The 26462-nt window shown below is 43.4% G+C and overlaps 1 protein-coding gene across 2 annotated transcripts in view; it reads left to right on the forward strand.

Annotated features, from left to right (window-relative positions):
• The window catches only part of FANCI (FA complementation group I), a 105104-nt gene that overhangs the window by 72379 nt on the left and 6263 nt on the right, over window positions 1–26462 (forward strand). For both annotated transcript variants that reach the window (XM_089310711.1, XM_070054524.2), the window contains 16 exons: window positions 609–677; window positions 2611–2712; window positions 3628–3798; window positions 3875–3996; window positions 4465–4629; window positions 5777–5956; window positions 11417–11583; window positions 12261–12346; window positions 13678–13794; window positions 18240–18291; window positions 19104–19231; window positions 19330–19398; window positions 19575–19668; window positions 19957–20144; window positions 23255–23308; window positions 23391–23450. In XM_089310711.1, the coding sequence (XP_089166837.1) occupies window positions 609–677; window positions 2611–2712; window positions 3628–3798; window positions 3875–3996; window positions 4465–4629; window positions 5777–5956; window positions 11417–11583; window positions 12261–12346; window positions 13678–13794; window positions 18240–18291; window positions 19104–19231; window positions 19330–19398; window positions 19575–19668; window positions 19957–20144; window positions 23255–23308; window positions 23391–23450 (1824 nt within the window). The remainder of the gene's footprint in view (window positions 1–608; window positions 678–2610; window positions 2713–3627; window positions 3799–3874; window positions 3997–4464; window positions 4630–5776; window positions 5957–11416; window positions 11584–12260; window positions 12347–13677; window positions 13795–18239; window positions 18292–19103; window positions 19232–19329; window positions 19399–19574; window positions 19669–19956; window positions 20145–23254; window positions 23309–23390; window positions 23451–26462) is intronic.

Consider the following 26462-nt stretch of genomic DNA (forward strand, 5'->3'; position numbering starts at 1 on the left):
CTACAACCGCCAGAGCTGCACCAATCTGAAGCCAAGAACCAGGAGCTTCCTCTGGGTCTCCCACACCGGTGCCGGGGCCCAAGGACTTGGGCTATCTTTTATTGCTTTCCCAGGCCACAGCAGAGAGCTAGATGAAAGTGGAGCAGCTGGAACTTGAACTGGCGCCCATATGGGATGTCAGCACTGTAAGTGGCAGCTTTACCCGCTATGCCACAGCACCAGCCCCATGAAGCACTTTGAAATGCCAGAAACAAAGTGGAAAGAATGTCCTAGAAGGGAATACTGCTAATGTAAGATGAGGGAAAAGAGTAGAGGCCTAGAACATCCCTGCATGTAAAGGAGCAGAGCCCTCCAAAGTGAGAGAGTGATCCTTTGCTTAAAAATTGTGAAGATTATGGTTAGATTGTTAATCCAGTTTAATTGATCAGAGGTCTCTTTTTAGCTTAGGCAAATAGTCTAAACTTTATGAATTGTTTTTCACTCTAGCAAATATGATATCTATCTTTATCAAAGAACGGAAAATGAGATAAAGTACTGTTTTAAAGTTACAAATGTCCAAATCAGTAGTTTCTCTGTTAAATGTTTATTCTCTGTTTGTTTCCCTTTAGGGGTTCTATGATGTTCTTCGAAGGAATTCTCAGCTGGCTAGTTCAATCATGCAGACTCTGCTCTCACAGGTGAAGTATATTTTTTATGGAGCGCATAGGGAAGTCAGCTCATGAGGCATTGAGAAGTAGTTGATGTTTTCCAGATCTTTTGAAATACAAAATAATTCCCAGCTATCTCCCTGGTATGCTGTGAACATTCCTGGAGTATATGGTACTGTTCTGGGTTGTTTTATTTCATTTCCACTTACCTGCCTTTTATATTCCTGTCATATAACAATCTATATCTTAAGTCAGAAGGATATTTTGTTTATTGTTAAGTTTATTTCCTTATTTGAAAGTCAGAGTTACCAAGAAAGAGAGAGAGACAGAGATCTTCCGTTTGCTGGTTCACTCCCCAGATTGCTACAATGTCCAGCACTGGAACAGGCTGAAGCCAGGAGCCTGGAACTTCATCCAAGTCTCTCATATGGGTGGCAGGGGCCCAAGTACTCAGGCCATCCTCTATTGCTTTCCCAGGCATATTAGCAGGGAGCTGGATCAGAAGTGGATAGTGGCCGGCGCCGCAGCTCAATAGGCTAATCCTCCACCCACGGCACCGGCACACCGGGTTCTAGTCCCGGTTGGGGCGCCGGATTCTGTCCCAGTTGCCCTCTTCCAGGCCAGCTCTCTGCTGTGGCCTGGGAGTGCAGTGGAGGATGGCCCAAGTGCTTGGGCCCTGCACCCCATGGGAGACCAGGAGAAGCACCTGGCTGCTGGCTTCGGATCAGTGCGGTGCGCCGGCCGTAGCGCGGCGGCCATTGGAGGGTGAACCAATGGCAAAGGAAGACCTTACTCTCTGTCTCTCTCACTGTCCACTTGCCTGTCAAAAAAGAAGAAGAAGAAGAGTGGAGAGCTGGGATTCAAACTGGCACTCTCTGCTGAGATATAATTTTCATGCCACACAATTTTTATTGCCTTCTACCAGGAGGATTTCCAGACCCTTTAACCACTGATGTTGCTAGAAATGGAAGTGCATGCCCTTTTCCTATGTGCTTTCTCTCTCTCCTTTTTTTTCTCTCTCAGTGCCATTGCCTTGTAATTCTGAAGAAGCTCCATTTGAAATTAAGGTCACAGGTATGAGGAAATTAGTGAAAAGTTCAGTGCTGTTCATCAGAAGCTTTTCACTGGGCCTTAGGCTTGATCCTACATAAAATTTATATCCTCTTTAATTGTAGCTTTCTTTTTGAATTGAGGAACCCTGAGGTGTGAATGTGTTTATTAAAATCATAATAATAATAACGGGCTAGTGATGTGGCACAGCAGGTTAACGCCCTGGCCTGAAGCACCAGCATCCCATAAGGATGCTGGTTCCAGTCCTGGCTGCTCCACTTCCAGTCCAGCTCTCTGCTATGGCCTGGGAAAGCAGTAGAAGATGGCCCAACTCCTTGGGCCCCTGCATCAGTGTGGGAGACCCAGAAGAAGCTCCTTGCTCCTGGCTTCTGATCGAACATCTATGGCCATTGTGGCCAATTAGGGAGTGAACCAGTGAATGGAAGATCTTTCTCTCTCTCTCTCTGCCTCTCCTCTCTCTGTGTAACTCTGACTTTCAAATATATAAATAACTCTTTAAAAAAAAAAAAAAAAAAAAAAAGAAGGGATTTGTACCTTCATTAAGAACTTTAAAAAAAATCATAAGTTAGGGTATTGGAATTTTGGACTCAGCTGATCTGACTCTGGAGCCTATATTAACCAATAAGTTATATTGAAAATGCTGATTGCCTATGCAAGTTCAGAAATTGTTATGAAGGAATATGGTAGAAGGGGAAGAGGAAATATAGTCCTTGTTAGTAGAATGCCTAAAGCAAGGGCAGAGAATATAGATAAGCCAGAGCAGTACTACTTTTACCATACTGTTCTTTGGATAGTTTAAGAAGGAAGTAGACATAAGGTGTCACTGGCTTGACCAGTGGAAAAAGTGAGAAGTTTACATGACCATGATGCCTTTTTCTCTTGCTATACACAGTTAAAACAATTTTATGAGCCAAAACCTGATCTGCTGCCTCCTCTGAAATTAGAAGCTTGTGTTCTGACCCAAGGAGATCAGATTTCTCTACAAGAACCACTGGTGAGACTTAGTCCTACTGTCACACTAATTACTGTTTCAACCATAGGCTTGATCTTCAGCAGTAGATGCCTTGCCCTGTGAAACTGTCTTGCCGGTTCTTCTAATGAAGAATCTGAATCTTAAGTCTTCCCTGCTTACCATTTCTGACCCATCCGTTGGAAGGATACCACCATGATAGTGCTTCACTAAATCAAGGCATCCTTCCCCCAAGGAACAACTTTCTTTATGGGTTTTGATTATATACTCTTAAGTAATATACACTAGAATGGAGAGGACGTCACTGAGGAGATGAACCCAGGGGATTTGGTTCATTAGGCTGGAGGAAGAATATTATTTAGGCACACTTGGAATTGGCCCTCTGTGGGATTATTCAGAGGATCTAGGGCAGGTTGATTTCCTATCTTTTCTAAACTACAGCTGCAGGAAGACAGTGAAGCAAAGGAAAAATTAAAACCCCCCATACCAAGTGGCTTGGAACTCACTTGGGGTAAGGAGAAGGATCTTTCATCTGTCACATCCTGCCTTCATTTGTGCATCTGCTGTGCCATGAAATGTCCTCAGCTTCAGTCTTCGATACTGTTTGTCTCCCAGAGATTCCCTTGATATAAACCTCCATCTTTAGAATAGATTCTGGGACTCAAAGGAACGAGAGAGGATTTAACTTCACAGCCTGGCTTCAGGGTTGTTTGTATCAAAGAAAGCACATGTGATGTTGCTTTCCTTTGGGAAAGGTTTAGAAAGCAGTGCTTTGGTGCTTTGGTTAGTTCAGTCTTTTTTTTTTTTCTCCAGTTTTGTTAATTCAGGTGGCCTTGTGGTGCTAGTAAATAACTTACGTTAGCCTTAAAGACAGGAATTATTTGCTGATTATAAACAGCTTTGCTCAGAAGTATTTAATTTACTTATTTTCTTCTACAGGATTGTCTGCTGTGTTACATTCAGCATTGTTTGTCCTGGTATAAGAGCAGAGTGATGCCTCTACACCAGGGAGATGAGGAGGAAGAAGAGGGATTCTACCAAGACTTAGATGATATGTTGGAATCTATTACTAATAGAATGATTAAGAGTGAGCTAGAAGACTTTGAACTGGTAATTGCCAAGTCCTCAGCTATATTGAATAGTGGAGTTTTTAGTAGTGTGTTCATTTTTGCCTTCTGTCATTTAGGATAAATCAGCAGATTTTTCTCAGAGCACTAGTATTGGCATCAAAAATAATATCTGTGCATCTCTTGTAATGGGAGTTTGTGAGGTTCTAATAGAATATAATTTCTCCGTAAGTAATTTCAGGTAAGATATTGCTATGACTCCACTGATATTTAATGAGTACTCTGTTTTATGTACCTTCTTTGACCCTTGCAATATGTTAGCTGTATCATGTCTTAATGACCATCTAGCCAGAGATCAGACTGTGTCTCAGGGAACACTGTGCACATGCCAGTCACATCTGTGAATGTTGTCCCTATAGCAGGCTTTCATTTATTCAAAATTCTCTAGATGCTGAACTAAATAGAGAAATTTTAATTTTAATAGAGAAATTTTAATTAGTAAAGTTTGGTATAAATAAGGGACAGAAAAATAAGCCAGATAGACTGTTATGATTTGGGAGTATTATGTTAATGAAGGTCCACTCATTTTTAATGTTATGTCTGAAATATGACATTTAAATAAGAATTGTGATTTCCTTATTACCATATGCAAGAGTAAACTCCAATATTCTGATACTTGTCTTTGGTGGTCTCTTTCCCTTTTTCACAGTAAGAATAAGTTTGAGGAGGTTCTGAGCTTATTTATGTGTTACAAGAAACTGTCTGATGTACTCAGTGAAAAAGCTGGCAAAGGCAGAACTAAAATGGCCAACAAAATGAGTGATAGTTTATTGTCCATGAAATTTGTATCAGATCTTCTCACTGCTCTCTTCAGGTAAGGTTCCACCTGCGTGCTTAACAATAGCTACTGAGCGGAGATACTAATGCCTGCCCAGGTTCTCTGGTTTAGATTCACTAGTTTAGTTTCACAATACTTACAGTAAAAAGGAAGTTTTAATTTTCTAGAAATAAAATATGGGCAGTTCTAGATGGGTAGTATAAAGAGGGATCTTGAATTATTAAAGGAAAAATCAGAATCAGTAGACTAATGAGCAAAAAGATAGGAAAGAATTTCAACAGGAAGATCTTAAATAGCTTGAAACACAGTAACATAAGGGAAAAATTAATGGGGAAAAAAAAAAAAAAAAAGGAAGGGGGCTGGTGCATAGCAGGTTAAGCCTGCAATGCTGACATCCCATATGGGCACCCCCAGTTGCTCCACTTCCATCCAGCTCCCTGCTAATAGCATGAGAAAAGCAGCAGAAGGTGGCCCAAGTGCTTGGGCCCCTGCCACCCATGTGCCTGGGTTTGCCTGACCCAGCCCTGGCCATTGCAGCCATTTGGGGAGTAACTGAGCAGATGGAAGATCTCTCTCATAAATCTTTTTTTTAAGAGTTATTTTATTTTACTTGAAAGAGTTAGAGAGAGAGAAAGGATGTCTTCCATCCTCTGGTTCACTCCCCAAATGGCCACAACGGCCGGAGCTGGGCCGATCTGAAGCCAGGAATCAGGAGCTTCTTCTGGATCTCCCACACAGCTGCAGGGGCCCAGAGACTTGGGCCACCTTCTATTGCTTTCCCAGGCCATAGCAGAGAGCTGGATCGAAAGTGGAGCAGACAGGACTTGAACCGCACCCATATGGGATGCCGGTACTGCAGATGGTGGCTTTACCTACCAAACCACAGTGCCAGCCCCAATAAATAAATCTTTAAAAACAAAAATCAAAGTATACCTCCAAAAAAATTACTAAGAATGTGACTGTTAAATGTTATCTAAGTAAAGGATTTGGGGAGAGGAATAAAGTGAAATAACACTAAAAATGATGATTTTAAAAGGGTAGCCAGGGCAGTGACTATGGTATGGGCTGTCTAGAGTCTCCATTCAAAGTTTATCGGGTGTTGCTGCTTTGAACACTGCCTACAAAACCTTGTCTCAGATCCCAGTAGCAGTAAGGGAATCTTTTTTTTTTTTCCTCTTTCTAGGGATAGTACCCAAAGCCATGAAGAAAGCCTATCTGTTCTCAGGTCTAGTACTGAATTTATGCGCTACGCAGTGAACGTAGCTCTGCAGAAGGTACAACAGCTAAAGGAATTGGGACATGTGAGTGGCCCTGATGGCCAAAACCCAGACAAGATCTTTCAGAACATTTGTGACATAACACGGTAAGACACTCCCACTCTCAGAACTTTTGCTACCTGCTGTGTGTCCCCCAGAGAGGAAATCTCAAGAGGATAAAAGCAGTTACAGGTTAGACATGCCTTAAGAGTCAAAGAACAGGCATTGATACCACTAGTCCTTTTCTTTTCTTTTTTTTCTTTTTTTTTTTTTTTTTCCGACAGGCAGAGTGGACAGTGAGAGAGAGAGACAGAGAGAAAGGTCTTCCTTTTTGCCGTTGGTTCACCCTCCAATGGCCGCCGCGGCCGGCACACCGCGCTGATCTGATGGCAGGAGCCAGGTACTTATCCTGGTCTCCCATGGGGTGCAGGGCCCAAGCACCTGGGCCATCCTCCACTGCACTCCCTGGCCACAGCAGAGAGCTGGCCTGGAAGAGGGGCAACCGGGACAGAATCCGGTGCCCCGACTGGGACTAGAACCCGGTGTGCCGGCGCCGCAAGGCGGAGGATTAGCCTAGTGAGCCGCGGCACTGGCCACTAGTCCTTTTCTGGTATGGATTCTTAGTCAAATGTGAAATGTTAGTCTATTACTAGGAAGAATGTGGGATATTATATAATAATGATTCATCAAGTAAACACAATAATTCTAACTGTAAGTGTGCTTGACAACAGAGATTTAAAGAAAAGCATAGATTGAAGCAAAAACAGAATTGAAGAAAAAAATGGACAACTCTAATTATAATCAATCCTCTCTCTCATCATCAGTAGAAATAACAGAAATAAAATCAGGAAGGAAGTTTTAGCCAGAGCCATTAGGCAAGAAAGAGAAATCAAAAGGATAGAAATTAGAAAGGAGAAAATCAAACTATCCCTATTTGCAGATGACATGATTCTATATATAGGCGATCCAAAAGACTCCACTAAGAAGCTACTAGAACTCATAAAAGAGTTTGGTAAACTGGCAGGTTATAAAATTAACACACAAAAATCAATAGCATTTGTATATACCCTAATCCACTGTTGGAATATAAACTGGTAAAGCCACTATGAAAGACAGTATGGAGATACCTCAGAAATCTGAATATAGACCTATCATATGATCCAGCCATCTCAGTCATGGAAATTTCCCTAAACCAAAAGAAATCAGCATATGAGTTATCTGTACCCCCTATGTTCATTGCAACACAATTCATAATACCTAGGATATAGAATAGAGCCAGTGCTATGGCACAGCAGGTTAAATCCCTGGCCTGCAGCACCAGCATTCCACATGAGCACCAGTTTGAGTCCCGGCTGCTCCACTTCTAATCCAGCTCCCCGCTAATGTGCCTGGGAAAGCATTCTAGAATGGCCCAACTCCTTGGGCCCTTGTGCCCACATGGGAAACCTGGAAGTAGCTTCTGGCTCCTGGCTTCAGCTCAGCTCAGCTCTGGCCATTGTGACAATTTGGGAAGTAAACCAGCAGATGGAAGACTTCTCTATCTCTAACTCTTTCTCTAACTCTGTCTTTCAAAGAAGTAAATCTTAAAAAAAAAAAAAAAAAAGATATGGAACAAACCCAGATGTCCATGAACTGTTGACTGGATAGAGAAATTATGTTATATACACTATGGAGTACTACTCAGCTGTTAAAAAAAAAAAAAAAAAAAGCCTGTCTTTTGCAACAAGATGGATGCAACTAGAAACTTATAGTTAGTGAAATAAGACAGATATCATATGTACCTAAAATATAATGTATTGGCGTGAAATAGACATTTTGAGATTTGATAATTTTTTAAAGCCTTTGTCTCTTCTGTTGAGGAACAGTGTTCTTTTTTTTTCATACTATTTGTTGAACTCTTACTTAATATAAGATTAACTTTATAATCATTAATAAGTCAAAATAGATCTCTGTCAAAATTAAGAGTGGGAATGGGAGAGGGAGGAGAAGAAGGGTTGGAGCGTAGGCAGAAGGGAAGGTAGGGTGGGAAGTATCACTGTGTTCCTAAATCTGTGTATATGAAATAGGTGAAACTTGTATAACTTAAATAAAATTTTTAAAAAATCAGGAAGCAGGTACAAGATCTGAACTACTATATGTAACCAAGTTGACTTTAGTGACATTTATAGGACACTCACAAAGAAATATCATTTGGGGCCATAAACTCAACAACGTAAAACAATAGAAATCAGTCTGTTCTTTGACCACAACAGAATTAAACAGGAAAGGAATAAAAAGTTATCTGGTTAATCCCCTTATAAGTTAAAAGTACTTATATATAACCCATACACAAAGAGAAAAGTCATAAGGGAAATTAGAAGCTATTTTGTCCAGAGTGCTAATGAGCACTGATTATCAAAAACATATATGTTCCAGCTAAAACATTGTTTACGTAGAGATTTATAGCAGTTTTGGTGACCAGTCTCAAGTATTCCATTTAAGCTTCCACATTAAGAAAATAAAACAAGAGCAAATTAAAAGGAAAGTAAACAAAAAAAGGAAAGTAAACAGAAGGAAGGAAGTAATAAAGACAAATGCAACATCAATAAAAATGAAAACAGAAAGGGCCAGGATTGTGGTGCAGTGAGTTAAGCCACTGCTTGCAATACCAGCATCTCGTGCCAAAGTGCTAGTTCAAATCCTGGCTGCTCTGCTTCTGATCCAGCTCCCTGCTGGTATACCTGGGAAGATAGCAGAGGATGGTCCAAGTACTTGGGCTCCTACCACTCATGTGAGTCCAGGATGGAGTTCTTGACTCCTAGGTTCAGACTGGCCCACCCTAGCTTTTGGGGCCATTTGGGGAGTGAACCACTGGTTGGAAGATTCTCTCCCTCTGTGTCTATGTCTCTCCTTCTGAGCCTTTCAAATGGATGGATAGATGGATTGATAGATTTTTTTTTAATAATTGCCAAGATAACTCAGTGACAAAGAAGACATCTTCATCAAATGGTTTTGCAACAATTGAACATCTGAATGCAAAAAAAACAAAATGAGTCTTTATCCGTTCTTCATATCATATTCAAAAAATTAACTTGAAATCAATCAGAGACTTAAATATAAAGCCAGCATTATAAAATGTCTAGAAGAAAACATTAGAGAAAAATTTCACTGTCTTATTTTGGGCCAAGATATCTTAGATGTAGCACCAAAAACACAATCCACAAAATTTTTAAAATTTAACTGCTCTCCAAAAAACACTCTTAATTAAGTGAAAAGACAAGCTGCAGATTAGGAAAAAATATTTGCAAAATAGCTTAATTTAAAATTTGAGGGGCCGGCACCATGGCACACTAGGTTAATCCTCCGCCTGCAGTGCTAGCATCCCATATGGGAGCCAGTTCTAGTCCCAGTTGCTCTTCTTCCAGTCCAGCTCTCTGCTGTGGCCGGGAGAGCAGTGGAGGATGGCCCAAGTGCTTGGGCCCTGCACCTGCATGGGAGACCAGGAAGAAGCACCTGGCTCCTGGCTTCGGATTGGCATAGCTCCAGCCGAGGTTGCCATTTGGGGAGTGAACCAGCAGAAGGAAGACCTTTCTCTCTCTCTCTCACTCTCACTCTCACTCTCTCTCACTGTTTTTTGATAAAATTTTGAGCAAATTTTATCAAAGAAGATATATGGATATCAGATAATCACACAAAAAGATAGTCAACATAATTATTCATTGAATAAATACATGTTAAAGCCATAATGAGAGGTTGGCGCCATGGCTCATTAGGCTAATCCTGCCCCTGCTGCGTTGGCACCCCAGGTTCTAGTCCCGGTTGGGGCACTGGGTACTAGGCCCAGTTGCTCCTCTTCCAGTCCAGCTCTCTGCTGTGGCCCGGGAAGTCAGTGGAGGATGGCCCAAGTGCTTGGGTCCCTGCACCCACATGGGAGACCAGGAGGAAGTACTCGGCTCCTGGCTTCAGATCGGCGCAGCGCTGGCCGTAGCAGCCATTAGGGGAGTGAACCAATGGCAAAGGAAGACCTTTCTCTCTGTCTCTCACTGCCTGTAACTATCTGTCTCTCTCTCTCACTGTCTAACTCTGCCTGGCAAAAAAAAAAAAAAAAACAAAAAAAAACAAAAACAAAAACAAAAAAACACCATAATGAGCAGCAGGCATTTTGCACAACACTTATGCTGTTTGGGATGCCAGCATCCCATATCTAAGCATGTAGGTTCAAGTTTCAGCTCTGCTTCCAATTCCGGCTTCCTACTACCTGGGAGGCAGTAGATGATGGATGTGTTATGAAGGAATTTAACTTACATATACCACTGAAAAACAATGTGTCAGTATCAAGTGGTAAGCATACTCCTGCAATCCGTGGTGTTTTTTGTTTTTTTTTTTTTCCGACAGGCAGAGTGGACAGTGAGAGAGAGAGACAGAGAGAAAGGTCTTCCTTTTTGCCGTTGGTTCACCCTCCAATGACTGCCACAGCCGGCGCACCGCACTGATCCGATGGCAGGAGCCAGGTACTTATCCTGGTCTCCCATGGGGTGCAGGGCCCAAGCACTTGGGCCATCCTCCACTGTACTCCCTGGCCACAGCAGAGAGCTGGCCTGGAAGAGGGGCAACCAGGACAGAATCCAGCGCCCCGACTGGGACTAGAACCCAGTGTGCCGGCACCGCAAGGCAGAGGATTAGCCTAGTGAGCTGCGGCGCCGGCCTGCTATCCGTTCTACTCCTATCATTTAGGCAGGTATTTACCCAAAAGAAATGAAAGCGCTGCATATACAGTGCATATGCAGGCTGGTGCACAAATGTTCATAGCAGCATTATTTGTAATAGCAGACTCTGGAAACAACCCAAATATCCATAAGCAAACGGATGGGTAAACTGATGAGTGGGCAATGTATATCCATACGTTGGAACACTGCTCAGTAATAAGATGGAATAAACTACTGATATGTGCAACAAGACAACATGAATCTCAGAATCACGCTAGGCTCTCAGAGCCAGTAGTGACTGGTTCCACTTCTGTATGATATTCTGTAAAACTAGGAACAGTAATCTGATCAGTAGTTGCTTTGAAATAGGAGGAGAGAATTGACTATCAAGAAGCTTAAGGAAACTTTTGGGGTGATGGAAACACCTTAATTGTGTAGAAATGATATAATTTTGCAAGTTTTTTATAAATTCATAGAACTGTTCACTTATAGGGTATAAAGTTTACTGTATGTAATTTTATCTAAATGAACCTGGATTTAAAAATAAAATCACAGTGCCAGTGTTGTAGCAGAGTGGGTTAAGCTGCCACTTGCAACACTGGAATCCCATATTGAGTGGCAATTCAAGTCCTGGCTACTTCATTTCTGGTCCAGCCTCTTGCTAATGCTCCTGGGAAGGCAGCAGAAGAAGTACTTGGGCTCCTGCCACCCATGTGGGAGACCCTGGTGGAGTCTCGGGTTCCTGGCTTTTGGGCCCTTTGGGGAATGAACCAGCAGATGGAAGATTCTCTCTCTCTCTCTCTCTCTCTCTCTCTCTTACTCTGCCTTTCAAGTAAGTAAATAAATAAATGTTTAAAATAAATAAAATCACTTTCACTTCAGAGTCTTGCTATGGAGATACACTTCAGTTCCTACTTCAGTAGAAGAGTCTGGAAAGAAAGAGAAAGGAAAGAGTATCTCACTGCTGTGCTTGGAGGGTTTACAGAAGATATTCAGTGCTGTGCAGCAGTTCTATGAGCACAAGATTCCACAGTTTCTCAGAGCTTTGGGTAAGTATTTCAACATCAGTAAATTGGCTTGATCTGGGTTTATCCTTAGTAACCAAACATCTTGATTCTGTTAAGCTGCCAGATGACGCCAGAGAGCAGTCCTAATGTTGCTAAGGAGTGACACCTAGTGGATTCACAACTGACACTAACTGAATTACATTTAACCACAAATAGTGAAAAATGGAAAATTGAAAAATAGAATTTAGTATTAAGAAATTGCAAACTTTTAGAAATGCATTTAAATCTGCTACCAGACTTCTTTAGCTCTCCAGAATCTTAGCTTAACTTTTGAAAGACCAAAAAAAAAAGCGTGAGTTCATATCAAAGAAAATAAAAATCCCTTTGGGGCCGGTGCTGATGTGCAGCGGGTTAATGCCCTGGCCTGAAGCGCCGGCATCCTATATGGGTGCTGGTTCAAGACCCGGCTGCTCCACTTCTGATCCAGCTCTCCGCTATGGCCTGGGAAAGTAGTAGAAGATGGCCCAAGTCCTTGGGCCCCTGCACTCATGTGGGACACCCAAAGGAAACTCCTGGCTCCTGGCTTTGATTTGGCAAGCTCCAGCCACTGGGCCATTTTGGAAGTGAACCAGCAGATGGAAGACCTTTTTCTCTGTCTGTAGCTCTACCTCTCAAATAAATAAATAAATATTTTTTAAAAAATCCTTTTCCATTCCTAGATGGCACAGATAAGGAAGGAGAAGAGGAAGGAGAGGCAGGTCTCAGTGTCACTCAAAGGGCATCATTCCAGATCCGGCAGTTTCAGGTGAGAAGCCTTCAGAAGCTGCTGTGTGGTCCTGAGGGTTCTTGCAAAGGAACTGTTAGCTGGGACAACTGGTAAGAATGGATGCACAATGAGTAAGGAGGACAGGAATTTTTCTGGGCCATCTAGCCAACAGGACAAAGCTCTTAGAATGAGATTATGAATTTAAAAGGATCCTAGTGAGGACACGTGTTTAGCTATCCCAATCTGCAAAAACTTACTATCTCCAAGAATCACTGTTTGAGTTGACATAAGAGACAGCCAAGAGCCCTCCAAGGTATGGAGATTATATATTTAAATATGTGATATACTTTGGCTTTGTCAGGTTGCTTAAAAACTAAACTAGGGAAATTGGGTATTGTGGTGCAGCAGGTTAAGCCACCCCTAGCAATATCCTGATCCTACATTGGAGTGCCAGTTTGAGTCCCGGTTACTCCACTTCCAGTCCAGCTCTCTGTTAATGTGCCTGGGAAGCAACAGATGATAGCTCAAGTGCTTGAGTCCCTGTCACCCACATTGGAGTCCCAGGTGGAGTTTCTGGCTCCTGGTTTCAGCCTGGCCTAGCCAGGCCATGTAGCCATCTGGGGAGTGAACCAGCAGGTTCTTTTTTCTTTCTTCCTCCTTCCCTTCTCTCTTCTCTCCCTCCTCATCACTCTGCCTTTCAACTAAATAAATAAATCATTTTTTAAAAAAAATGCTGAATAGTGAAGCCTGTTAAAGTTTCTGCCATCCCACATGGGAGACCTGGAGGAAGCTTCTGGCTCCTGGCTTCAGGTGGGCCCAGCCCTGGCTGTTGCAGCCACTGTAGAGTAAACCAGTGTGTGAAAGATCTCTCTGTCTCTCTCTCTCTCTCTCTGTGTGTGTGTGTGTGTGTGTGTGTCCGTGTCCCTATCTCCGTGTAACTCTCTACATAATCTTTTTTTAAAAAAAGTTCCTGCCATGTGCCAAGAACTGTTGCTGGGGTACAGCAGGGAACAAAAGACATTCCTATTCTCATGGAGATTGACAGATATTGGTGGATTGCTGGGCTTAGGGCACAGTCTAACCCTTAGGTCAATGGATAGGACCCGTGGAGATACAAACTCCCAGATACTGGGAAGGAACTGGAGAAGAAAGACTCCAACATTTTATTCCAAGATTTAATTCCAAGAGAATCTCAGGTTTGTGGTTCAAAATTGGAAACTACTGTTCAGTCCAGGTTTATTTTCATATTTTAGCTCTTGGAATTTCGATAGCTTTGAATTCTTTCTGCCCCAGTCTTAGGAATTTCTGACTAAATATCCCTTCTTTGTAGAAATATGTCTGCTGATGTTTATGTACTTTTCTTTTCTCAGAGGTCCTTGTTGAATTTGCTTAGCAGCCAAGAGGAAGATTTCAATAGCAAAGAAGCCATTCTACTAGTCAATGTCCTGTCCAGCTTGTCCAAGCTGCTGGAGCCCTCCTCTCCTCAGGTACCAATACCATATATTCAATACCAGTTAGCATTCCTCAGAAAACAAGGATTTTTGCACTGTAATATGTTTACACACCTGAGTTAACAAAGACTTTAAGATGAACCTTCTTATCTAGTGTTTCTACTATAACGAACTTATATGTAGCCATATATGGCAAGAATATACTGCTTTTGTTTGGCAGTTTTCCAGGGGAAACTAATGCTTAAAGAAAAAAAATTGTTTATCTTTGGTGTCTCTTTTTTATTTTTTTTTTAAGATTTTATTTATTTATTTAAGAGGTAGAGTTACAGACAGCCAGAGAGAGAGAGAGAGAGAGGTCTTCCATCTGGTGGTTCACTCCCGCAGTGGCCACAATGGCTGGAGCTGGACCAATCAGGAACCAGGAGCTTCTCTTGGGTCACCCACATGGGTGCAAGGGCCCAAGCAGTTAGGCCATCTTCCACTGCTTTCCCAGGCCATATGCAGAGAGCTGGATCGGAAGAGAAGCAGCCGGGACACAAACCGGTGCTCATGTGGGATGCTGCGCCACAGGCAGAGGCTTAGCCCACTATGCCACAGCACTGCTCTTCCAACTTTCTTAGCCTGTGTTCTTTCCCACTCTTGGTATTTCTTCTATGCTTTTTATTTTTTATTAGCTTGATTTTGATTAGATTTTAACATTCAGTATGGTTTGTAGAGACAGTTCCAAGAACAATAATGATCTCAATTCAGTGATGAAAGTTTATTAATTAATTAGAAGATAGCTGACATTCGGCAGTTAACTCTCAGGAAAGTTACCAAAGTTTAGAGGTGGGTGGGAATCAATAATAGCTTATTAAGTCAGAGGCAAGCACTGTGGCATGGCAGCTTGCTGCTATGGAAGCCTGTATCCCATATTGGAGTGCCTGGTTCAAGTCCCACCTCTGTCTCCAGTCCAGCTTTCTGCTGGTAGGCACCCTAGGAAGCTGCAGGCGATGACTCAAGTACTTGGGTCCCTGATTCCCATGTGAGAAACCTGAATGATGTTCCTAGCTCCTGGCTTTACTTCAGCCTGGCCTAACCTTGGTTGTTGCAGGCATTTGGGGAATGAACCAGGAGACAGAAGATCCCTCTGCCTATGTTGCTCAGCCTTTCGAATAAATAAATGAAAATTTGAAAAAGAGATGATTGAATCAGAAAGTGTGGCTAAGATCGAAAAAAGAAACACCTTTGGAAACAGATGATCTGTGTATATATGTAGGTCCGTATACATATACTTAGAATTGTGCACACACATGAACTGTCACACACACACACACATAGAATATAAGAGAAGGGCCACATTTTGTGAATGTGTTCCATTCAGGAGTGATTTCCCTGTGAGATAATGAAGAAGATCCCCTCAGGAGCCTCAGGCTGTGTGCTTTAGCCACATTGACTTCATGGTCTGTGAGGAAGACAGATGGAAGCTCGGGTCCAAGCTCCTAGTGTGAGCTTTAACTCTGCAGAGCTAGCCTGTAGGAGGCTCCAGCCTGGGGTATTAGTGTTTGATGCTGGAAAGTAAACCTGATTTTTCCTGTTGCCTTAGTTGCTGGTTAGCCCAAAGAAAGTCCCTTTTGCTACTCACTTCATACCTACTCCAAATAATTTACCCTTACATTACTTTTATCATCATTCTTTTATCCTGCTACTTTTTGCTGCAGAGAAAAGGAATAGGAAAGAAAGAAACAATTGGAGGATGGGGGTAATTTAGGGAAGAATAAATTAATTTGGAAAGATTAAATATATAAGAAATACTTCTAATACAGTTTTCAGCACCCATCCCTGTCCCTTTAACTTCAAACATGAAACACAGAAATTATCAAAAAGTTTCAGTAAATAGTCTCCCCATCTATCTGCTGTGTTCTTTTTCTCCCCCAGATAATTAAACAGCTTTAGTTTCTTATATAATAGTCTTCATGAGTTTCTTTATTCCTGTAGGAAAAAAAATGTAACATAGATTCTTACCCTCAGTCCTTCCTTCCCTTCTTTACACAAACCCTTGTTCTGCATCCTCTTTGTTTCATCTAACACTGTGTTCTGGAGATCTTTTAGTGCTAGTTCATGGAGCTTTTAGTTAACCTCTTCGCTAATCTTTTTCCTCCCCAGCAGATCAAATTGAATTCTTTTTTTAAAACAAAAGATTTATTTCTTTATTTTTTATTTTTTATTTTTTTTTTGACAGGCAGAGTGGACAGTGAGAGAGAGAGACAGAGAGAAAGGTCTTCCTTTTCCGTTGGTTCACCCTCCAATGGCCACCACGGCCGGCGTGCTGCGGCCGGCGCACCGCGCTGATCCGATGGCAGGAGCCAGGAGCCAGGTGCTTTTCCTGGTCTCCCATGGGGTGCAGGGCCCAAGCACCTGGGCCATCCTCCACTGCACTCCCTGGCCACAGCAGAGAGCTGGCCTGGAAGAGGGGCAACCGGGACAGAATCCGGCGCCCCGACCGGGACTAGAACCCAGTGTGCCGGCGCCACTAGGCGGAGGATTAGCCTAGTGAGCCGCGGCGCCGGCCTAAAACAAAAGATTTAGGCCAGCGCCACGGCTCACTAGGCTAATCCTCCGTCTGCGGCACCGGCACCCCGGGTTCTATCCCAGTTGGGGCGCCGGATTCTGTCCCGGTTGCTCCTCTTCCAGTCCAGCTCTCTGCTGTGGCCCAGAAAGGCAGTGGAGGATGACCCAAGTGCTTGGACCCTGCACCCGCATGGGAGACTAGGAGGAGGCTCCTGGCTCCTGGCTTCGGATCGGTCCAGCGCCAGCCGTAGCGGCTATTTGGGGGTGAACCAACTGAAGGAAGACCTTTCTCTCTCTCTCTCACTGTCTAACTCTGCCTGTCAAAAAAAAAAAATTTATTTTATTTATTTGAAAGAGTTGCAGAGAGAGGTAGAGACAGAGAGGACTTCCATCCACTGGTTCACTCCCCAGATGGCCACAACGGCTGGAGCTGCGTCGATCCGAAGCCAGGAGCTAGGAGTTTCCTCCGGGTCTCCCACGCGGGTGCAGGGGCCCAAGCACTTGGGCCATCTTCTACTGCTATCCCAGGCCATAGAAGAGAGCTGGATCAGAAGAGGAGCAGCCGGGACTAGAACCAGTGCCCATATGGGATGCCGATGCTTCAGGCCAGGGCTGCTGTGCCACAGCACCGGCCTTGTTCAAATTGAATTCTTAATAGTCATTTGCACATAAACATCACTGCATTTGTAGCTAAAAGCCTCTTCGAAAAAATGCAAGTTGAGTGTGTATTTGATAACTCAAGACTCCACCTATCCCGAGACAAATTTTCCTTCCCCTAAGAAAATTCTGTCTGACGATGGGCATTGTGGTGCAGCAGGTTAAGATGCCCTCATTCTGTATCAGAGTGGCTGGGATCGAGTCTTGCCTCAGCCTCCAATTTAGCTTTCTAATGCACCTGAGAGGCAGCAGATGCTTACTCAACTGCTTGTGTCCTTGACACTCACGTTGGAGTTCCTGGCATCAGCGTGGCCCAGCCCTGACTGTTGCAGACATATGGGGAGTCAGCAGATGGAGATTTCTTTTTCTTGTCACTTTGTCTTTCAAGTAGATTTAAAAAAAGAGAGAGAGAGAGAGAAAATAGGGCTAATGATGTGGTGTGGTGGGTGAAGCTACCGCCTGCAGTGCTGGCATCCCATATGGGTACTGGTTTGGATCCCAGCTGCTCCATATCCAATCCAGCACTCTGCTGTGGCCTGGGAGAGCAGTGCAAGATGGCCCAATTCCTTGGGCCCCTGCACCTGCATGGGAGGCCTGGAGGAGGCTCCTGGTTCCTGGCTTTGGATCAGCACAGCTCCGTTGCAGCCAACTGGGGAGTGAACCAGCAGATGGAGGATCTCTCTCTCTCTCTCTCTCTCTCTCTCTCTCTCTCTCTCTCTCTCTCTCTCTGCCTCTCCTCTCTCTGTGTAACTCTGACTTTCAAGAAGGTAAATAAATCTTTAAAAAAAAGAGCAAGAATTATTTTTTTTTTGCCTCTTCTCCTCCCCTTAACCTTCTCAACTCCTTTGGACTCTTGACTTCTAAAAGTTAATTCTGTTCATATGGCCAAGAACCTCTTCCTCCACACCTTTGCTAGCTAAAGATCCTTAAAGGTGTTCAAGTGGGGCATGGGTAAGAGAAGAGATTTAGCCCTGGACCTTATGATGTGTGGTGGGAATACATAGGAAGCTCAAGTGTGAGGACTTATACCCAGACTTCAGGACCTTTGCTCCTTAATGAGGTCACAGACATAATAGAATCATGCTATTTTTTGAGGCTAATAGCAGTGATTCTTATAATGGACTTATTTTTAAGCTGATCACAGTAGATCACCTCTTTAGATCTAGGCATGTGTTTTGGCAAGTGAGTTCCTTATATTTGGAAAAGTCGAGGACTCTTCTATTCTGACAGTACCTATCTTTGGCATATTTCTTTAATATCTGAATAATCTCTAGTTTGTGCAGATGTTATCCTGGACAATAAAGATTTGCAAGGAAAACAACCTGGGTAAGTTTCCTGCAATGTTTCCTAAAGGCTATATATAAAATCATCATTACTAAATAGCATTTAGAAAGAAAAAGGTGATTTCCATTATACATTCACCAGAATAGCCAAAATGAAAAAAACTACATAAAGCCAATACCAAGTGTTGACAAGAATGTAGAGCAATTGGACCTCTCATTCACTGCTAGGGGAGGTGTAACTGTTTAGCAGTATCTAATTAATAAAGTTATACATATGCCTGTGACCCAGCAGTTCCACCCCAACAGAAATATGTGGAAGAATTCTTACAGCAATACTATATTAAGAAGTAAGAATAAACTGACCAGCAATAGAATGGGTAAAGTAATTGTGATATATTCACACAGGGTAATATATATATGCGATGAGAGTGTACAGCAATGAGAGTGAACAAGCTAAGCCTACACCTGACAACACAGAGAGGATCTCAAACTGCATGGAACAAAAACAACTGGACACGAGAATCCTCACATTCTATGTGATTCCATTTAAATGCAGTTCAAAATCAGGCAAAACTCATCTGTGTTGTTAGAAGCTAGGAAAGTAGTTTTTTTGGTAGAACAAGTAAGATAGGAAAGTGTCTCTGGTGTGCTGATAATGTGCTTGACCTGGGTGCTAGTTACACGGGTATGCCATCTTTAGCCACGTACATAAAAGGGTGCAGTTGTGGTAGAGCTGCTTGCTTGGAGTTTGCGCAGCACTGGGTTGTACCTTGGATATGATGAGTTATTGTTAGGAACCTCCCACTGCCCACACTTGAAGAACCTGACTGGGTTTTCTTTCCTTGCTACTCCTAGAGGATGCCTCATTTTGCAAGAGCTTGATGAACTTGCTCTTCAGCCTGCATGTTCTGTATAAGAGTCCTGTCACCCTTCTGCGTGACTTGTCTCAGGATATCCACGGGCAGCTGGGAGACATTGACCAGGTGCTGTAGTGAGACTTTATTACAACAGCCTATGTGGGGATGGAGGTCAAGGAAATAGATTTACCACCAGGAGGTCTTATCTCTCTTTTCCTCCCTAGGATATAGAGGTAGAGAAAACAAACCACTTTGCAATGGTGAATTTAAGAACAGCTGCCCCCACTGTCTGTGTAAGTATTGATCCTAAGCCATGGGAATAGCCTTGCTCATTCCCTCCCACTGCCTATGAAGAGGAAATGGTGGTGGCTTGTACCTGAGGCCTGTGACCCACCTGGAGTTAATCATGGCTTTATCTAGCCCGGCAGCTGTATTTCATGAACACACCAGACATTCTTTTCTTTTACAGTTACTTGTTCTGAGTCAGGCTGAGAAAGTCCTGGAAGAAGTGGACTGGCTGATCACCAAACTTAAGAGACAAGTGAGCCAAGAACCCCTGTCAGGTAAGATGAGTTCAGGTTGGGTTCTGGGAACTGTGACAAGAACAGAGTCCATATTGGACTGCTGCATGAAGTTAGAGCTCCTGGACTAAATTTCTGTTTGTTTGTTAGATGTGATGAAAGAAGTAGAAGGCATTGTGGCTTATGACAACATAATTACTGATTCACTCTGCCTAATAAATGCTCATTTTCCATACAGACTTTCTAGTTGATTTCTAATCATCCTTTTCTGTTAATTAGAAAATAAAGCCAGTTATGTATAAATGTGCTAATAAGTTCATTTCCTTTCAGAAGAGGCCTCTTCTCAGGCAACCCCACCGAATGATCCCACTGAGAAAGCCATCATCGTGCAACTGGGAACTTTGCTTACGTTTTTCCATGAACTGGTGCAGACGGCCTTGCCGTCAGGCAGCTGTGTGGACACCTTGTTAAAGGACTTGTGTAAAATGTATACCACCCTTACAGCACTTGTCAGATATGTGAGTATCTCACAGTCAGATTCACCCCATCATTCTGCCCTAGACAGCCAGGAAGTGAGGTGGGGCACCAGCCCACTGCTGCAGAATGCTCTTCAATGGAGCGCTTGCTTCTTAGCTTTTGAGTCCTAGTTTCATTTTAGTTAGGTCAGAAGGTAGCAGGCATCTCCACAGACCAGGGAAAAACAGGTGCTGGCATAATTCTAAATATGTTTTTACACATCCTTATTTCCATGGTGTTTGAATATGTGTCCCACCTGAGAGTGGATGCCTCTTTCAAACACCTTATAAGGCTTACTCTGAGTTACAGCTATATAGTTAAATCTGAGTTCATGTTGTAGAAAACAAAATACCATTTTGGGGGCCATTGTTGTGGCACAGCAGGTTAAGTCACGGCTGGCAATGCTAACATCCCATATCGGAGTGCCCTTTTGGGTCTTGGCTGCTGTACTTCCCATCCAGCCTCTTGCTAATGTACCTGAAGGCAGACAAGGATGATCCAAGTACTTGGGTTCCTGCCACCCATGTGGGAAATTCAAGTAGAGTTCCTGGCTCTTGGCTTTGGCCTGGCTCAGACCTGGCTATTGTAACCATCTGAGGAGTGAACCAGTGGATGGAAGCTATCTCCCCACCAACCCTGTCTTTCAAAGAAATAAAAAAATCTATGCTGTCTTTGGTGCCAGCGCTGTAGTGCAGCAGGTTAAGCTTCCACCTGCAACACCAGCATCCTATATGGGCACCAGTTCACGTCCTGGCTGCTCCAGCAGATGGAAAAATCTCTCTAACTGAGACTTTCAAATAAATGAATGAATCTTTTTTTTTTTTTAATCTCTTTTAAAAAATTTTTTTAAAAAAAGGTTCATTCATTTATTTTAAAGGCAGAGTTACAGAGAGGCAGAGGCAGAAAGAGGTCTTCCATTCATTTATTCCCTCCCCAGGTGACCACAATGGCCAGAGCTGTGCTGATCCAAAGCCAGGAGTCAGGAGCTTCTTCTGGATCTCCCATGTGGGGGCAGGGGCCCAAGGACTTGGGCTATCTTCTTCTGCTTTTCCAGCCCACAGCAGAGAGCTGGATTGGAAGTGGAGCAGCTGGGACTTGAACCCGCACCCATATGGGATGCCAGCACTGCAGGCGGTGGCCTTACCTGCTACACCATAGCGCTGTCCCCAATAAATAATTTAAAAACATTTTTTTTAACTAGTCTGGGCACTAAGGTACTTATTCCTTCTCTTGTTCTTTTTTTCTTTTTTTTTTTTTGACATGAAGAGTTAGAGAGAAAGGTCTTCCTTTTCCGTTGGTTCACCCCCTAAATGGCCGCTACGGCTGGCGCACTGCGCTGATCCGAAGCCAGAAGCCAGGTGCTTCCTCCTAGTCTCCCATGCGGGTGCAGGGCCCAAGGACTTGGGCCATCCTCTACTGCCTTCCCAGGCCACAGCAGAGAGCTGGACTAGAAGAGGAGCAACCGGGACAGAACCTGGCGCCCCAACCAGGACTAGAATCCGGGGTACCGGCGGCGCCAGCCCTTCTCTTGTTCTTTTAACAAAAAACAAAACAAAACAAAAAAATCCCCAAAGAAGAGGGGAAGTTTTGGGTTTTTTTGTTGTTGTTGTTTTTGGTTTTTGGGTTTTTTTTTTTTTTTTTTTTTTTTTTTTTTTTTTTTTTTTTTTTTTGAAAGGCAGAGATCTGCAATCTGCTGGTTCACTTCTTAGATGCCCACAAGCCACAGGGCTGGGCCAAGCACTCATGCAGGTCCCATGTGGTGGCAAGGACCCAAGAACATGAGTTATCGTCTGCTGCCTCCCAGAGTGTATATTAGCAGGAAGTTGGATCAGAAGCTGAATAGCTGGGACTTGAACTAGGCACTCCACCATGGGATATCGGCTTCCTAAATAGCATCTTAACTGCTGGGACAAACACTTGCCTCCTATTTTTTGCTTTTTATATTTTTACTCTCTGCCTTTATTGAATTTAAATTAATATTTCTTAGTGTCTGTTAACAAAAAACTTCTCTTGAATAAGAAGCAAAGGCAAGACATGAACCAAGCACTCCATTATGGGATATAAGCATCCAGCAGCATTTTAACTGCTGCTCCAAATGCCCACCCCATATTGGCATTTTTAAGGGGAAAAACAGCCAAGCTATTGGTTTTCTAAATGTAGGAACTAGCATCCTGAACAATTTTTGTTGCTTGAACAAGCCAGGAAGAAAAAGCATCATTTCCTATTGTCTAGCAAGCTTGGGAGCCCTGAGGACAGGGAAAAGGAAGGGTTGGTTTTTAATTTCTTTTTTTTTTATTTATTTTTTTTATTTTTTGACAGGCAGAGTGGACAGTGAGAGAGAGAGACAGAGAGAAAGGTCTTCCTTTGCCGTTGGTTCACCCTCCAATGGCCGGCGCGCTGCGGCCGGCGCACCGCACTGATCCGATGGCAGGAGCCAGGAGCTAGGTGCTTCTCCTGGTCTCCCATGGGGTGCAGGGCCCAAGCACCTGGGCCATCCTCCACTGCACTCCCTGGCCACAGCAGAAAGCTGGCCTGGAAGAGGGGCAACCGGGACAGCATCCGGCGCCCCGACCGGGACTAGAACCCAGTGTGCCGGCGCCGCTAGGCAGAGGACTAGCCTAGTGAGCCGTGGTGCCGGCCGGTTTTTAATTTCTTTCTTCCTCTGCAATCAGTGTGATGAGTCACTCCATAAGCTCTCTACAAGAGTCATCTGTCGTGGCCGGCGCCGCGACTCACTAGGCTAATCCTCCGCCTTGTGGCGCCGGCACACCGGGTTCTAGTCCCAGTCTGGGTGCTGGATTCTGTCCCGGTTGCCCCTCTTCCAGGCCAGCTCTCTGCTGTAGCCAGGAAGTGCAGTGGAGGATGGCCCAAGTGCTTGGGCCCTGCACCCCATGGGAGACCAGGAGAAGCACCTGGCTCCTGCCATCGGATCAGCGCGGTGCGCCAGCTGCAGCACGCCGGCTGCGGCGGCCATTGGAGGGTGAACCAATGGCAAAGGAAGACCTTTCTCTCTCTCTCTCTCACTGTCCACTCTGCCTGTCAAAAAAAAAAAAAAAAAGTCATCTGTCATTTCATAGGATAATCTTCTAAATCTAGGAATCTTTTGTTATAGTATTTTCAGGTGTGTCGGAGCTCCAGAGGAATTCCAAAAAATATGGAAAAGCTGGTGAGTAAAGAATGACCTTTCCTAGGAATGTGGAAAGCCTTTTACTGCTGCAGTCACATTGGTTCCCTTCTCCTTGCTGCAGGTGAAGCTGTCTGGCTCTCATCTGACCCCACTGTGTTATTCCTTCATTTCTTATGTACAGGTAAGTAATTCAGAGGCAGGACTAAAACAGCTTTGAGACTGGACTTCTATTCCAAGGGACTGCTTGGTCAGGTGAGCTGAGTGTATACCAAGTTTCTTCTCTGCTTACCATGAGGCAGCGTGCCTCTCTGCAGCCAACCAAAAGCTCAGGGACTTTGCAGCAAGGAGATCTTGATTCATATAAAGGAAACATTTATTTCGGAGAGAGCAAACATTGATAGGCTTGTGTTTGGAGCAGGGAAGGAATAAGCATCTGGGATTCAGTAATGGCTTGTTCCTGGGTGCCTGAAAGTCCACGCCATCAGACATGGTGAGTAAAGTGAGAGTAAGAACACACAGAAGGGCTGGGAGCAGATGGGAAAGAAGCGTGTTATGAGAGCAGCAGTGCTTTTAAGGAGGTGGCAGAAATATGGGCTTTCTTCTATGATTTGCCCAGACCCTTTTTATTCTCCCTCTGGGAAGGGTTTGGAGAAATTTCTAGGGCTTTTCCAGAGTTTGGAGAAATTTCAAGTATCATCTGATCTTCAATACCATCTGCTTCTTGCAGTACTAAACTTTTTGACTATTTCAACCATGTATTTTTAGCCGGCGCTGCGGCTTACTTGGCTAATCCTCCACCTGCGGCGCCGGCACCCCAGGTTCTAGTCCTGGTTGGGGCACCGGATTCTGTCCCAGTTGCTCCTCTTCCAGTCCAGCTCTCTGCTGTGGCCCGGGAAGGCAGTGGAGGATGGCCCAAGTGCTTGGACCCTGCACCCGCATGGGAGACTAGGAGGAGACTCCTGGCTCCTGGCTTCGGATCAGCGTAGTGCTCTGGCTGTAGCGGCCATTTAGGGGGTGAACCAACGGAAAAGGAAGACCTTTCTCTCTGTCTCTCTCTCTCTCTCACTGTCTAACTCTGCCTGGCCTGTCAATAAATAAATAAATAAACCAGGTATTTTTTAGCCTCACCACTGTTGTCACATTGGGCCAGGTAATCTTTGCTTGTTCTGTGCATTTCAGGATATTTAATGCATCCCTGGTTTGTTGTCTACCACAGATGTGTTGGGAGTATCCAGTCCATGGGTCATTATAAATCCCCACAAAACCATTTGGTCTGACCCTACCAAGGCAACTAGAAATTCAGTAAATCCATGGCAGGCTAGTTTTTAAGTTGATAATTTTGTGTAGCCAGTGAATGATGTTATGAATGTCCAAATGGCCCTTAGAATAGTTTCCCCACCCGAAACCAGGGACCAACATCCTCAGAGTATGACAACAAAAGTGTTTCCAGAAATTACTGAATGTCCTTAAGAAATCCAAAATCACCCCTGTTGAAATGACTTAAGTGATGGAAGACCTACTGTCTTATAAAGCCACTTAGATACTGCAGTAAACATTTAGTCACTGGCTGATCTTTGTAGAACCAAAGAGATTGCGTCCACCAAATGTCAGTCTCATCCAAGATTCAGAAAGCACTAAAAGTACTTAAAGTGCTGGATTGTGACCACCTTGATATCATTATATGTTTTAAGGGTGCCTCCTCTTGAGAATCAGTGGCCAAGTGGCATGTCATCTGGTTTTACCTAAAATTCCATAGTGTGCTGATATCTGAGGCTGCCACCTTACCTTTCTATCAGTTTTGTGATCTGTATCAGAAATTCATCATTCATTTTCTGTCTGGTCGGGAAGTGCAACCTACTCATCAAGCCTCCACTCCTCCTGTTTTCTTTTGTTTCACCCAAATGCTCTCAGGCATGCTTTCCCAAGCTTCCTGTTCATAAAATTTCATACAGGGTGCCCTTCTGTCAAACATACCTGTTATCTATAATGGGGTATATTCCTCCATTCCTAAATTTGGGTTTTAAATTCTGCATCTCCAAGTCTTGATGATACCTCAGGGCCACAATTATAAAGTATCCTGTATAGATTAAGTCCTAAGGTGGGAAAGGGCAAGTTTGTGAGAAATGATGCCCACAGTATTCCTTATGTTAAACATTCATGTGCCCATTAGCATATTGGAAGCACTGAGAAGTCCAACAGTATGTTCAGTCATAGTTTTCAAACCTACTCAGGAACTTTTTTTTAATAACAACATTACTATTTGGTAGAAAATTAAGAATATTGGCTTTGGAAACACTGCTGTTAAGCCATATTTACTACAGTCTAAAAATTATAATCCAAAAACCACTTTGTTCAACTTATTAGAATAGCTGAATTTAGCAAACCCTGGACCTTGTGTCTGTTTTGTTAATCTCCTTTCATATATCACCTTATTCATCCTCACTGCTTTGTGATCAGTAGTTACACTTGTGCAAGTAGTGAGAAAAGTTTATTGAAATGTCCAAAAACAGACAGCTAGAAAGCAGACCTGGGACTTCACTCCAGCTAGTTAGTCTCTATAGTAGGGGCCAGCAAACTTTCTGTTCAAGGCCAGATAGTAAATGTTTTAGGCCTGTTTTAGTCTCTGCCACACCTGCTTAACTGCTGTTGTAACATAGGAGCAGTCTTAGATAACATACAAATAAATGATTGTAACTGTGTTCCAGTGAAACTTTATTCTCAAAAACAGGGAGCTGGATTTGTCCTGGGGGGCTGTAGTTTGCCATCCCCTGCTCTGGACTCATACTTGATATTTGTTGACATCTAAAATGATGGAGAGTTTTACATTTTTGTGTTTCTGAGCCTACTTAAGTATTTTCTTCTGGGAAAATATTAGGTACCTTCTAGACTTCTAATTTTTCCCCACATCACACAAAACCCATTTCATGTATTCCCTGGGCATTTATCCCTTTCCTCATCCATATGTGCCTCACTGACAAGTTAGCTGATCTACAGGCAAACATTTTCATCTTTGTGAGATTCACTGAATGAACAACCTGAGGCCACAGCCCATACTTCCAGTAACTCTAACTCTTGTGCAGAAATGGGGATTGTATTATACGCCCCTTTTTCTTACTTACCATAAATCTTGATAGGAAACTGAAAACAATGCTTTCCAGATCACACTTTTTTTTTTTTTTTTTTTTTTAAAGAT

Source organism: Oryctolagus cuniculus, chromosome 12, assembly GCF_051225735.1.
Source record: "Oryctolagus cuniculus isolate XC-2025 breed Fujian yellow rabbit chromosome 12, ASM5122573v1, whole genome shotgun sequence".
Classification (NCBI taxonomy): Eukaryota; Metazoa; Chordata; class Mammalia; order Lagomorpha; family Leporidae; genus Oryctolagus; species Oryctolagus cuniculus.